This window comes from Somniosus microcephalus, chromosome 1, assembly GCF_052327205.1.
Source record: "Somniosus microcephalus isolate GS21.2 chromosome 1, FLI_Smic_1.0, whole genome shotgun sequence".
In the NCBI taxonomy this organism is placed as follows: Eukaryota; Metazoa; Chordata; class Chondrichthyes; order Squaliformes; family Somniosidae; genus Somniosus; species Somniosus microcephalus.
Window position 1 is genome coordinate 15,600,293 of NC_140987.1, and position 14,289 is coordinate 15,614,581.

The 14,289-nt window shown below is 49.2% G+C and overlaps 2 protein-coding genes across 7 annotated transcripts in view; one reads left to right on the forward strand and one right to left on the reverse strand.

The window, feature by feature from the left end:
- zbtb35 (zinc finger and BTB domain containing 35) overlaps positions 1 to 3,324 on the reverse strand; it is a 73,724-nt gene extending 70,400 nt beyond the window's left edge. For 2 of the 5 annotated variants that reach the window (XM_085969908.1, XM_085969580.1), the window contains exon 1: positions 3,236 to 3,324. The gene's annotated coding sequence lies outside the window, so the exon portion shown is untranslated. Of the gene's footprint in view, positions 1 to 2,294; positions 2,699 to 3,235 lie in introns of those variants that run through there. The other 3 variants (XM_085969828.1, XM_085969662.1, XM_085969750.1) reach the window with 2 other exon arrangements.
- LOC147123944 (zinc finger protein 131-like) overlaps positions 2,759 to 14,289 on the forward strand; it is a 111,556-nt gene continuing 100,025 nt past the window's right edge. For both annotated transcript variants that reach the window (XM_085969936.1, XM_085969946.1), the window contains exons 1-2: positions 2,759 to 3,034; positions 12,685 to 12,820. In XM_085969936.1, coding sequence (XP_085826062.1) covers positions 2,774 to 3,034; positions 12,685 to 12,820 — 397 coding nt within the window. In that variant the 5' untranslated portion in view covers positions 2,759 to 2,773. The remainder of the gene's footprint in view (positions 3,035 to 12,684; positions 12,821 to 14,289) is intronic.

Here is a 14,289-nt window from a genome sequence, read left to right on the forward strand (position 1 = left end):
CCCTCCCCCTCCCCCCCACCCTCTCTCTCACCCCCCTCCCCCCCACCCTCTCTCTCACCCCCCTCCCCCCCACCCTCTCTCTCCTCCTCCTCATTCTCTCTCTCTCCCCTCCTCTCCTCCCTCCTCCTCCTCCCTCTCCCCTCCTCCTCCTCCCTCTCCCCTCCTCCTCCTCACCACCTCCCTACCCCCTCTCCTCCTCTCCCCTCCTCCCCCTCCTCCCCTCCTCCCTCTCCCCTCCTCTCCCCTGCCGAGCCCTCATCCCCGCTCCACCTCTTTCCGCCCGGGGCCCGGGCCTCGGCACCTGGATGAACGCGTTCCCTTGGACGCTTTTGGCGGCCTCGGCACCCTGATGCCGTTGGCCGAGGCGAACACCCGCAAAGACATAGCCCAGCCGAGTCCAGCGCCCCGGTCAGCTCGAGGTCCGCAGCCGCTGTTCGGCCGCAGGCCACAAAGCACCCGAGCCCAGCGCCGGCGATGGCTGCACGGAGCTCCGTGCCGCCCCACGCACTGACATGGCCCCGCCCTCCCGAGCTGGCTTGAAGAGCGCCGATTGCGGCTGTGAGAGACGGCCGGCGGGCCCGGTTGCCGGGGTAACCCTTCCCGCTCTCCAAGCCCCGCGCGCGCCGAGCGGGGAACAGAGAGAGACGCCACGTCTCAGCTGCTCCTGCTGCGCGCGCATCCTTTACTAAGGTAGCGGCGCTCGGCTGAGGCCCACCCCTCCAGCCTTCACAAAGATGGCGGCGGCTTGTTGACTGGGGCCGGGAGGTGCCTAGCTCGGGCGTGGGTGCGGAGGAGAGGCCGAGGCTTCGAGGTAGGAAAATTAATGAGATTAGATAAAAGATTTAGAAAGTAATTAACTTTTTTTTAAAAACAATATGTGTTTTAAAAGCCACGTTGTTTTGAAAGACGCAGAAAGCGGGAAAAAGAAAGGAAAAGTTTGGAATCAAGATGGCGGCGACTCACCTTGGTTCAGAACGATAAGGCCCGCCCACACACGCACCGATTGGTCGACCGTCAGGTCACCGAAGCGTAGGATTGGTCAATCGTCCCGTCACTCGACCGTAGGAGGGCCCGGCCACACGCGCCAGAAACCCGGCGTACGATTGGTCGACCTCGAGGTCACTCTGTCGCTAATGAGCGGATAATGAGATGCTAATGAGCGGAATTTTGAACGTTTTTCGGATACCGCGGGCGCGATTTTCGTCCGGCCGAAACGTAAATACGCTTACAACCGTTTCGGAAAGGTAAGCTTTCTTTCGACGTAACGCACGCGTAGGTACGCTCTATAACTTTCGAGCGCATAGCCGGACAGACGCACACGTGAGGACAGACAGAAGGACAGACAGACAGAACGATCCGTTTATATATAAATAAAGAAAAGATACTCATATTACCATATATTTATCATATTACATTACTATTATTTCCAGTGGTAATTGAGGCTTTTTTGTACTATTCATCATATCCTGCAACTTGGACTGTTGTTGTTATACTTTTTGCTTATTGTTTTTATTTATACTTGTTTTTATTTTTTTGCTTTTATATTATATGCTTGTATTGTGGGAGTGAGTGGGGAGTAAGCATTCCATTGTACTAGTTACATATGGCAATAAAATGATCTTGAATCTTGTTCTCCTTAGAGCAGAGAAGGTTAAGAGGAGATTTGGTAGAACTGTTCAAAATGATGAAGGGTTTTGATAGAGTAAATAAAGAGAAGCTGTTTCCAGTGGCTGAAGGGTCGGGAACCAGGGGACAGACTTAAGGTGATTGGCAAAAGCACCAGAGGCGACACGAGGAACATAAATTTACGCAGAGTTGTTGTGATCTGGAACGCGCTTCCTGAAAGGGCGGTGGAAGCAGATTCAATAATAACTTTCAAAGGGGAATTGGATAAATACTTGAAGGGTAAAATTTTGCAGGGCTGTGGGGAAAGAGCAGGGGAGTGGGACTAATTGGATAGCTCTGTCAACGAGCCAGAGCAGGCATGATGGGCCGAATGGCCTCCTTCTGTGCTGTGCTATTCTATGATTCTATGATATAAGTAAACTGCTCATGGTGTAGCCTGTTGTAAGTGACGAATATAATTTTTTTTATATAGACAATATGGCAACAGAGTTGGGAGAGACTTCAGATACTCACTCCACAAAGACACCAAATGGCCAAAGTCTACAATTTCATTGTGGCTGTTTGCATAGCGAAATTGAATGGGAAATGCTGACACAGCATTTACAATGGGAAATGTTGACATAGCTACATTTCCTACATTACAACAGCGACTACACTTCAAAACGTACTTCATTGGCTGTAAAGTGCTTTGGGACGTTCTACGGTCGTGAAGGGCGCTGCAGAAATGCACGTTTTTCTTTTTCTTGATCGCGATTTACAGTGGTAATGTTGGCAATCCAGGGGACCAGCCCCCCCAGCCACCAACTGCAATAGAGCTTGAAACACCAATCACCCTCCAACCCACCAATGACAGCTAGGGAGGTCACATCAATCACCCTCTAACCCACCAATGACAGCTAGGGAGGTCACATCAATCACCCTCCAACCCACCAATGACAGCTAGGGAGCGCACGTCAATCACCCTCTAACCCACCAATGACAGCCAGGGAGCGTACGTCAATCACCCTCCAACCCACCAATGACAGCTAGGGAGCGCACGTCAATCACCCTCTAACCCACCAATGACAGCCAGGGAGCGTACGTCAATCACCCTCTAACCCACCAATGACAGCCAGGGAGCGCACGTCAATCACCCTCTAACCCACCAATGACAGCCAGGGAGCGCACGTCAATCACCCACCAACCCACCAATGACAGCCACGATTCCCGGCCAGGTGGGCGGGAGTTACCGATTATCCCGCATCGGCACCGGAAGGCCTACGATTCAGGCTTTCGCCCACAGCTCAAACCGACCGAACGCCAAATGAAAAAAAAAACCCGTATCAACACAATCCCAGACGACCGCCGAGCCGACACCTCGTACGCGCCCGGTTCAGAGGAGACGGGCGGCGGGCCGGTGAAGCGTGAAGTGAGTCGGGTTTAAAGGGCTGGCGGCGTTTCCCGCCCTCGCGACGGACGGACGGACGGACAGCGGCGCCTGTTGACAACCGTTACGTCATCAAATCGCGCATTTAAAAAAAAATCCCCCTTTTTTATTTCATATTTTCTTTTCCCCCCCTCCCATCTCCGCGGCTAGGCCGGGCTGTGCGTTTCCCCGCCGGGCTCTGACCTGTGCCGGGGCGAGCCGCGCTCTTGCTCTCCGCGCTCTCGCTGTCCCCGCCGCCCCGGCCTCGCACTCCCGGCGGGCCCCGCGCGCCGACCTCTCACCCTGACAACCCTCACCTAGGCAACGCGGCCTACCCCGCCAAACACGGCCTGCGGCCCACCTCTCTTTTTAAACAATCGACTCCAAATGATGAAGAAAGAAAGTTGTTGCATTTCTACAGTGCCTTTCACCACCACCGGACGTCCCAAAGCGCTTGACAGCTAACTTTTTGAACTGTTGTCGTCCCAGGCTGATACCTGGGATGGCAGGAATGACGTATGAGGAGAGATTGGGTCGATTGGGCTTATACTCACTGGAGTTTAGAAGAATGAGAGGGGATCTCATTGAAACTTATAAAATTCTGACAGGACTGGACAGACTAGATGCAGGAAGGATGGCAGGGAGTCCAGAACCAGGGGTCACAGTCTAAGGATAAGGGATAAGCCATTTAGGACAGAGATGAGGAGGAATTTCTTCACCCAGAGAGTGGTGAACCTGTGGAATTCTCTACCACAGAAGGCAGTTGAGGCCAATTCATTCATTAAATATATTCAAGAAGGAGTTAGATATATTTCTTAAGGCTAGAGGGATATGGGGAGAAAGCAGGGACAGGGTACTGAATTTGGGTGATCAGCCATGATCTCATTAAATGGTGGAACAGGCTCAAGGGGCCGAATGGCCTACTCCTGCTCCTATCTTCTGTGTTTCCTCCTTTAAGACCCTCCTGAAAAGCTACCTCTTTGACCAAGCTTTTGGTCACCTGCCCTAATTTATCTTTATGTGGCTCAGTGTCAAATTTTTTCTCTTAAAATTCTCCTGTGCAGCGCCTTGGGACGTTTTACTACATTTTTCTTTTTTAAAGGCACTATATAAATACAGGTTGTTGTTGATCGAGGGATAAATATTGGCCAGGACACCGGTGGGATCTTTTATGTCCACCTGAGAGAGAGCAGACGGGGCCTCGGTTTAACGTCCCATCCAGAAGTGTAAAACAGAGAGGGAACTTATCCAATTAAAATCACATTTCCTACATCACAACAGTGACCACATTTCAAAAGTAGTCACTGTTGTAATGTAGGAATTGTTGAAAATCATGAGGGGGTTTGGACAGAGTAGATGGAGAGAAACTGTTCCCATTGGCGGAAAAGGGTCGAGGAGAACCAGAAGACACAGATTTAAGATGATTGGCAAAAGAACCAAAGGCGACGTGAGGAAAAACATTTTTTTACGCAGCGAGTGGTTAGGATCTGAAATGCACTGCCTGAAAGGGTGGTGGAGGCAGATTCAGTCGTGCCCTTCAAAAGGGAATTGGATAAGTAACTGAAGGAAAACATTTTGCAGGGCCACGGGGAAAGAGCGGGGGTGTGGGACGAACTGAAGTGCTCTTGCAGAGAGCTGGCACGGGCTCGACGGGCCGAATGGCCTCCTTCTGTGCTGTAACCATTCTATGATTCTATTTTACTTTTTTCGTTCCCGGGATGTGGGCGTCGCTGACAATGCCAGCATTTATTACCCATCCCTAGTTGCCCTTGAGAAGGTGGTGGTGAGCCGCCTTCCTGAACCGCTGCAGTCCGTGCGGTGAAGGTACTCCCACAGTGCTGTTAGGGAGGGAGTTCCAGGATTTTGACCCAGCGATGATGAAGGGACAGCGATATATTTCCGAGTCAGGATGGTGTGTGACTTGGAGGTGGTGGTGTTCCCATGCGCCTGCTGCCCTTGTCCTTCTAGGTGGTAGAGGTCGCGGATTTGGGAGGTGCTGTCGAAGAAGCCTTGGCGAGTTGCTGCAGTGCATCTTGTAGATGGTACACACTGCAGCCACGGTACGCCGGTGGTGGAGGGAGTGAATGTTTAAGGTGGTGGATGGGGTATGAATCAAGCAGGCTGCTTTGGCCTGGATGGTGTCGAGCATCTTGAGTGTTGTTGGAGCTGCACTCATCCAGGCAACATAAGAAATAGGAACAGGAGCAGGCCATGCGGCCGTTCGAGCCTGCTCCGCCATTCAATAAGATCATGGCTGATCATTGACCTCAACTCCACTTTCCCACCCAATCTCCATATCCCTTGATTCCTGAGACTATGCCCCCTAGTTCTAGACACTCCAGCCAGGGGAAGCAACCTCTCGGCATCTACCCTGTCAATCCCCTTCAGAATCTTGTATGTTTCAATGAGATCACCTCTCATTCTTCTAAACTCCAGAAAGTAAAGGCCTATTATACACAACGGTCCAGAAATTCGGGTCCCCACGCGTGAGTACACACTGGGTACTCGCGCATAGGCCCAACGAAAGTGCCGGTTTCGTGCATGCATTGCGCATGTGCGGGAAACCGGAACTTCCGTTCCCTCGAAAGAAGGGATTGACAAGTGGAACGCGTGCGCCGGAGAGGCAGCGCGTGCACATCGAACTTACGTTTTTTTTGCAGGTTTCTCCGGGAGGGTAAGTCTCCAGCAGTTACACTTTTAAAAAGCAGGCGCAAGGCCTGCTTTTAACAAGGTAAGTGGTGAATTAATTAAAATTAAAACTTTTTTTCCACAGGTTTATTATTTTTAAATACTTTAAAGAAAGGTAAGTTTATTTTTAGCCCCGTTAGAAAATGTAATTAATTTTTCCAAAAATTTAAATTGTTTAAAATAGTTATTTCATATAATTTATAGTTATTTTAAAAATGTGATTTTTAAAAAATGTATTTGAAGTTTTAGTGATGTTTTGGGGCTTATAGTATTTATAGGTTTGACAGCTCTTCCTGTCAAATTTATGAATGAAGCATTCCCTGCTACCATTGGCTCCCCATGGCCCACGTGATCCCAGGGGACGTTTCGAACTAACTGCGCCCCTGGGATACGCAAGCACTGCGCGCCGGCAGTTGGAGGAGGCCCAGGATTGGAATCCCACGCGGGCCCACAGCTCAACGGCCGGCGCGCTAGCTAAGTGCAGGTCGGGGGCTTGCACCTGCGGGAAGCCCCCGACCCGAATTTCTGGGCCATAATCTCTCATCATAGGGACAGCCCTCTCATCCCAGGAATCAATCTAGTGAACCTTCGTTGCACCGCCTCCAAGGCAAGTATATCCTTCCTTAGATAAGGAGACCAAAACTGTGCCCAGTACTCCAGGTGTGGTCTCACCAAGGCCCTGTACAATTGTAGCAAGACTTCCTTAGTCTTATACTCCAACCCCCTTGCAATAAAGACCAACATACCATTTGCCTTCCTGATTGCTTGCTGCACCTTCATGCTAGCTTTCTGTGTTTCCTGTACGAGGACACCCAAATCTCTCTGATCACCAACATTTAAAAGTTTCTCACCATTTAAAAAATATTCTGTTTTTCTATTCTTCCTACCAAAGTGAATAACCTCACATTTCCCCACATTGTACTCTTTCTGCCACCTTACTGCCCACTCACTGAGTCTATCTCTATCCCTTGGCAGACTCTTTGTGTTCTCCTCACAGCTTACTGTCCCACCAAGCTTCGTATCATCAGCAAACTTGGATAACTTACACTCGGTCCCTTCATCTAGGTCATTAATATAGATTGTAAATAGCTGGGGCCCCAACACTGATCCTTGTGGCACTCCAGTAGTTACAGCCTGCCAACCTGAAAAAGATCCGTTTATCCCGACTCTCTGTTTTCTGTCCGTTAACCAATCCTCTATCCATGTTACTATATTACCCCCAACCCCATGAGCCCTAATCTTGTGTGATAACCTATTATGTAGCACCTTATCGAATGCCTTTTAGAAATCCAAATATACTACATCCACTGGTTCCCCATTATCTAACCTGCTAGTTACATCCTCAAAAAACTCTAATAAATTTGTCAAACACGATTTCCCTTTCATAAAACCATGTTGACTCTGCCTAATCATGTTATGATTTTCTAAGTGCCCTGAAACCACTTCCTTAACAATGGATTCCAGCATTTTCCCCGACGACTGATGTCAGGCTAACTGGCCTGTAGTTCCCTGTTTTTTCTCTCCCTCCTTTCTTGAATAGCGGTGTTACATTTGCGACCTACCAATCCGCTGGGACCGTTCTAGAATCTAGGGAATTTTGGAAGATCAAAACCAATGCATCCACGATCTCTGCAGCCACCTCTTTTAGAACCATAGGATGTGGGCCGTCAGGTCCAGGGGAATTGTCGGCTTTTAGTCCCATTAGTTTCTCTAGTACTTTTTCTCTACTTATATTAATTACGTTAAGTTCCTCACCCTCATTAGACCCTTGGTTCCCCACCATTTTTGGTCTGCTTTTTGTGTCTTCTACAGTGAAGACAGATACAAAATATTTGTTTAACATTTCTGCCATTTCCTTATTCCCCATAATAATGTCTCCTGTCTCAGCCTCTAAGGGACCAATGTTTACTTTTGCGACTCTCTTCCTTTTTACCTACTTGTAGAAGCTCTTACAATCTCTCTTTATATTTCTTACTAGTTTTCTCTCATATTCTAAGGAGTGGAGAGTATTCCAGCACACTCCTGACTTGTGCCTTTGTAGATGATGGAAAGGCTTTGTGGAGTAAAGAGGTGAGACACTTCATTGGCTGTAAAGCACTTTGGGACATCACAGAAATCACAGAAACCCCACAGTGCAGATAGAGGCCATTTCGGCCCATCGAGCCTGCACCGACACATATTCCACCCGATCCCCGTAACCCCACGTATTTAATCCCCCTAACACTAAGGGTCAATTTATCATAGCCAATCAACCTAACCCGCACATCTTTGGACTGTGGGAGGAAACGGGAGCACCCGGAGGAAACCCACGCAAACACGGGGAGAATGTGCAAACTCCACACAGACAGTCGCCCGAGGCCGGATTCGAACCCGGGTCCCTGGCGCTGTGAGGCAACAGTGCTAACCACTATGCCACCGTGCTATGAACCTTTATAAAACACTGGTGCGGCCTCAACTGGAGTATTGTGTCCAATTCTGGGCACCACACTTTAGGAAGAATGTCTTAGAGAGGGTGCAGATAAGATTTATGAGAATGATTCCAGGAATGAGGGACTTCAGTTCCATGGATAGACTAGAGAAGCTGGGCTTGTTCTCCTTGGAGCAGAGAAGGTTGAGAGGAGATTTGATAGAGGTGTTCAAAATCATGAGGGGTCTCGACAGAGTAGAGAGAAACTGTTCCCATTGGCGGAAGGGTCGAGAATCAGAGGACACAGATTTAAGGGGTTTGGCAAAAGAACCAAAGGCAACACGAGGAAAAACTTTTTTACGCAGTGAGTGGTTAGGATGTGGAATTCACTGCCTGAAAGGGTGGTGGAGGCAGACTCAATCGTGGCTTTCAAAAGGGAATTGGATAAATACCTGAGGGAAAAAAATTTGCCGGGTTATGGGGAATGGGCGGGGGAGTGGGACGAGCTGAAGTGCTCTTGCAGAGAGCCGGCACGGGCTCGACGGGCCGAATGGACTCCTTCTGTGCTGTAACCATTCTATGATTTTATTATTTACATCATCCATCCACTCCCTCCGAAGCCCACCAGTTGCGGAAAGCCTCAAGCACACCGGCGGCGGTGGACACCGCGTGCTGCCTCTCCAGGATCACCCAGGCGCGGCACAAAGCCACGGAAGAGAGGCAGAAACGTAGAAACATAGAAGATAGGAGCAGGAGTAGGCCATTCGGCCCCTTGAGCCCGCTCCGCCATTCAATGAGATCATGGCTGATCATCCAAATTCAGTACCCTGTCCCTGCTTTCTCCCCATATCCCTTAACTCCTTTAGCATCAAGAAATATATCCAACTCCTTCTTGAATATATTTAATGAATTGGCCTCTACTGCCCTCTGTGGCAGAGAATTCCACAGGTTCACCACTCTCTGGGTGAAGAAATTCCTCCTCATCTCAGTCCTAAATGGCTTACCCCTTATCCTTAGACTGTGACCCCTGGTTCTGGACTCCCCCGCCATCGGGAACATCCTTCCTGCATCTAGTCTATCTAGTCCTGTTAGAATTTTATAAGTTTCAATGAGATCCCCTCTCATTCTTCTAAACTCTAGCGAATATAAGCCTAATCGACCCAATCTCTCCTCATACGTCATTCTTGCCATCCCAGGTATCAGTCTGGTGAACCTTCGCTGCACTCTCTCCATGGCAAGAACATCGCTCCTCTGATAAGGCGACCAAAACTGCACACAGTGCTCAAGGTGTGGTCTCACCAAGTCCCTGTACAACTGCACCAAGGCAACCTTGCTCCTGTACTCGAATCCTCTCGCTATGAAGGCCAACATACCATTTGCCTTCTTAACCGCCTGCTGCACCTGCATGCTTACCTTCAGCGACTGGTGCACAAGGACACCCAGGTCTCGTTGCACTTCCCCTTTTCCCAATCTATTGCTGTTCAGATAATCTGTCTTCCTGTCTTTGCCACCGAAGTGGATAACCTCGCATTTATCCACATTATACTGCATTTGCCATGCATCTGCCCAATCACCCAACCTGTCCAAAACATACTGGAGTTTCTCTGCATCCTCCTCACAGCACACACACCCACCCAGCTTTATGTCATCTGCAAACTTGGAGATATTACATCTAGTTCCCTCGTCTAGATCATTAATATATATTGTGAATAGCTGGGGTCCTAGGACCGATCCCTGCGGTACCCCATTAGTCACTGCCTGCCACTCGGAAAAAGACCCGTTTATTCCAACTCTTTGCTTCCTGTCTGCCAACCAGTTCTTTATCCAAGTCAGTACCTTGCCCCTAATCCCATGTGCCTTAACTTTACACGCTAATCTCTTAGCTAACCCTCTAAGCCCCGGTATCATTCTGGTAAATCTGCGCTGTACCCCCTCCAAAGCCAGTATATCCTTCCTGAGGTCCGGAGTCCAAAACTGAACACACTACTCCAGAACGAAGTTCCCTTTAAGGCCGCGCAGCGCTCCAGAGATCCTGCGCAGCAGACTTGCCAGCTTTTCAATGTAAAAACCGTGCGTGCGCGGTATTTTGAATGGCCCGTGCAGCCCCTTAAAGGAGACGCGCGGCACTAAAAAAATGAGTGGGAGCATTGCTCCAGAGGAGGTCTGACCAAGGCTCTGTGTAACTGAAGTCAGTAGATTACGATTAGGAGGAGTGACCTGCTCGCCCAGCCGAGGGATGCTGCTGCTAATTGTCAGTGTCACTGCTGCCCCAACTGGGATCAGCTCACTCAGCACAGATTGGTGCACCGCAGGGATCGGTGCTGGCTCCTTTGCTGTTTGTAGTGTACATTAATGATTTAGATATGAATGTAGGAGGTATGATCAGTAAGTTCGCAGATGACACGAAAATTGGTGGTGTGGTAAATAGCGAGGAGGGAAGCCTCAGGCTACAGGACGATATAGACAGGTTGGTTAGATGGGCAGAACAGTGGCAAATGGAATTTTAACCCTGAAAAGCGTGAGGTGATGCATTTTGGGGACTAACAAGGCAAGGGAATACACAATGAATGGTAGGACCCTAGGAAGGACAGAGGATCAGAGGGACCTGAAGGCAGCAGGACAGGTAGATAAGGTGGTTAAAATGGCATATGGGATACTTGCCTTCATTAGCCGAGGCATAGAATATAAGAGCAGGGAGGTTATGATGGAGCTGTACAAAACGCTAGTTAGGCCACAGCTGGAATACTGTGTGCAGTTCTGGCCGCCACACTATAGGAAGGATGTGATTGCATTGGAGAGGGTGCAGAGGAGATTCACCAGGACGTTACCTGGGCTGGAGCGCTTCAGCTATGAAGAGAGACTGGACAGGCTGGGGTTGTTTTCCTTAGAGCAGAGAAGGCTGAGGGGGGACCTGATTGAGGTGTACAAAATTATGAGAGGCATAGATAGGGTAGATAGAAAGGAACTTTTCCCCTTAGTAGAGGGGTCAATAACCAGGGGGCATAGTTTCAAGGTAAGGGGCAGGAGGTTTACAGGTGATTTGAGGAAAACCTTTTTCACCCAGAGGGTGGTTGGAATCTGGAACTCACTGCCTGAAAGGGTGGTAGAGGCAGGAACCCTCACAACATTCAAGAAGCATTTAGATGAGCACTTGAAACGCCATAGCATACAAGGCTACGGACCAAGTGCTGGAAAATGGAATTAGATTAGACAGGGCTTGATGGCCGGCGTGGACACGATGGGCCGAAGGGCCTCTTTCTGTGCTGTATAACTCAATGACTATGACTCTATTGTAACAAGCTGAAGCAGGCCCAAGACCCAGTGGCCACTTAGACACGCAGACTAAAGCTTAAAACAAGTGCGGTTTATTCACCCACAGCAGTTGTGTCTTTAAGTGCAGCGATCAACAAGACAATAACAGGGATTACTTTCCAGCAAACATCTTCTCACTCTCAATTCCTTCCTCTCCCCAACTGAACTTAGTTGCCTGTCTTTTCTGCTTAGAGGCTGGGAGTCGTTCCCGATTAAAGGCAATTAAGGTCAACGTTTTCTTAAAGCTATACCACCTTGCCTTGGTCATTCTGACACATTTTATATAACATCTTAAAGTTGTACCCGGATACAAAGTTCTCAAAGGCCTATGCCTTACATATCGTCCCTCTCTGACAGGATAGATACCGAGAGGTTGTTTCCTCTGGCTGGAAAGTCTAGAACTCGGGGAGCACTGTCTCGGGATAAGGGGTCGGCTGTTTAGACTGAGATGAGGAGGAATTTCTTCACTCCAAGGGTTGTGAATCATTGGAATTCTCTACCCCAGAGGGCTGTGGATGCTCAGTCATTGGGTATATTCAAGGCTAAGATTCAGGAAACTTTCTGGTATCCGGCACTGACGGGACCGAGCTGGTGCCGTACCATCAAAACTGCCGTAGAAACCAGCGCTAACGTTAAAACATACGGAGCTTTTGAGCTCCGTGTGAATCAACAAACCCTGTTGCTTAGCAACAGCTTCAAAACAGTCGGCCGCAGCTTAAAAGCGTCTCTGTAGCTAAGCAACAGCTTCAGCTAGACCTTGCAGAGCCTGATTGGAGAAAAAAAAAGCAACGAGAAGTAAAAAAACTTAAAGGAAACGGCTCCTGAATTTTGCCGGTAGATAGAGCTTTCCGGACATTTAACCTCTGGTTAAACGAAAGTTTCCTGTAGATAGGTTTTTGGACGCTAGGGGATTCAAGGGATATGGGGATCGGGCGGGAAGGCGGAGTTGAGGTTGAGGATCAGCCATGATCTTATTGAATGGCGGAGCAGGCTCGAGCACCCCTTTGGCCTACTCCTGCTCCTAATTCTTATGTTCTTATAATCTCATTCGGTTACAAGATCAAGATGGAAGCGGGGACCTTCTGGGCCCTTTAGCTCAGTGCCAAAACCCCTCGGCCATCGGTAGAGCTTGACCTGCTCTCCTGGTCAGGAAGGAAGGCAGTTTGGAATCAAAATGACCTAATGGATGGAGGCATTGAACAGCGTTTTTAAATGTAGACTTTTGGGTCTGTGCTTTGTTTCCCAGTCACCCGACATGGCGGCGGAGGAGGTGTTGGTGGACCAGGTTCATGAGGTACCCAGCCACTACAAGGTGGTACTGGACAGACTGAACGAACAGCGGCAGCAAGAGCAATTTACCGACATCACCCTTATCGTGGACGGTCAGTACTCCCGTACTCGCTTCTCGTGCTTAGGCCTGTTGGAGAACCACGTCCTTTGGTTGGGGGCAGGAAGTGGGGTCTTGTTATTTACACCACAAAAGATCGAACACAAGTGTTATGTAATTAAAAAAAGCATTATTTATTGAAAACTGCCTGAGCAGTAACTTGTGTACTTGCCTACCAATCATCTGGGCTCAGTTGGTGGCGCTCTCGCCCCTGGGTCAGCGGTCATGAGTTCAGGCACATAATTCTCAGTGCAGTACTGAGCGAGTGCTGCATGGTCGGAGGTGCCGTCCTCCTTAAACTGAAGTTCTGTCTGTCCCAGGTGATGTTAAAGAATGGCTGCCTTCCTTCGTTCTTGCACTTTCCCAAGAAGATTTGAGAAAGGCCAATGACCTTGCCGAAAATCCTCCCTCACCCCCGTAACCAGTATCACAAGAAACTAACCCTAACCCTCAACCAACATCACCAGAAATTGGTCCAATATCCCCCTCAACATCACCAAAAACTGGCCAAATATCCCCCCCAACCCATATCAGCAGCCTATTTCTTCCCATCCTTCCAGAATACCATCCCGACCATCCTCCCATTGCAGCTTTTAACACTTAGTGGAAGAGACAGACAGGACCCAGTGTAATCGCAGCAGCGCTCCCTCAGTACTGCTCTGGGATTCCATCCTAGATTACGTTCTCAGGTCTGTGGCGTGGGACTTGAACCCACCACTCGACTCAGAGAGGTTAGACTGCTCTGCCAACGAAGGCGATATGATGATTGTCATTCACCTCAGCGCTGGGTGTGGGATAAGAACCTAAGAACATAAGAAATAGGAGCCGGAGTCGGCCATTCGGCCCCTCGAGTCTGCTCCGCCAGTCATTAAGATCGTGTCAGATCTTCTACCTCAACTCCACTTTCCTGCACTATCCCCATATCCCTTGATTCCCTTAATATCCAAAAATCTATCGATCTCTGTCTTGAATATACTCAACAACTGAGCCTCCACAGCCCTCTGGGGTCGAGAATTCCAAAGATTCACCACCCTCTGAGTGAAGAGATTTCTCCTCATCTCAGTCCTAAATGGCCGACCCCTTATTCTGAGACTGTGACCCCTGGTTCTAGACTCCCCAGCCAGGGGAAACATCCTCCCTGCATCTACCCTGTCAAGCCCTGTAAGAATTTTGTATGTTTCAATGAGATCACCTTTCATTCTTCTAAACTCCAAAGAATATAGGCATAACCAGAAGTGCCGAGTGGATGATCCATATTGGCCTCCTCCTGAGGTCCACACCATCACAGAAGCCAGTCTTCAGCCAATTCGATTCACTCCAGGTGATATCAAGAAATGGCTGAGCGCACTGGTTAAAAAAAGACTATGGGCCCCGACAACATCCCGGCTCTTGTGCTGAAGACTTGTGCTCCAGAACTAGCCGCACCTCTAGCTGTTCCACTACAGCTACACCACTGGCATCTAT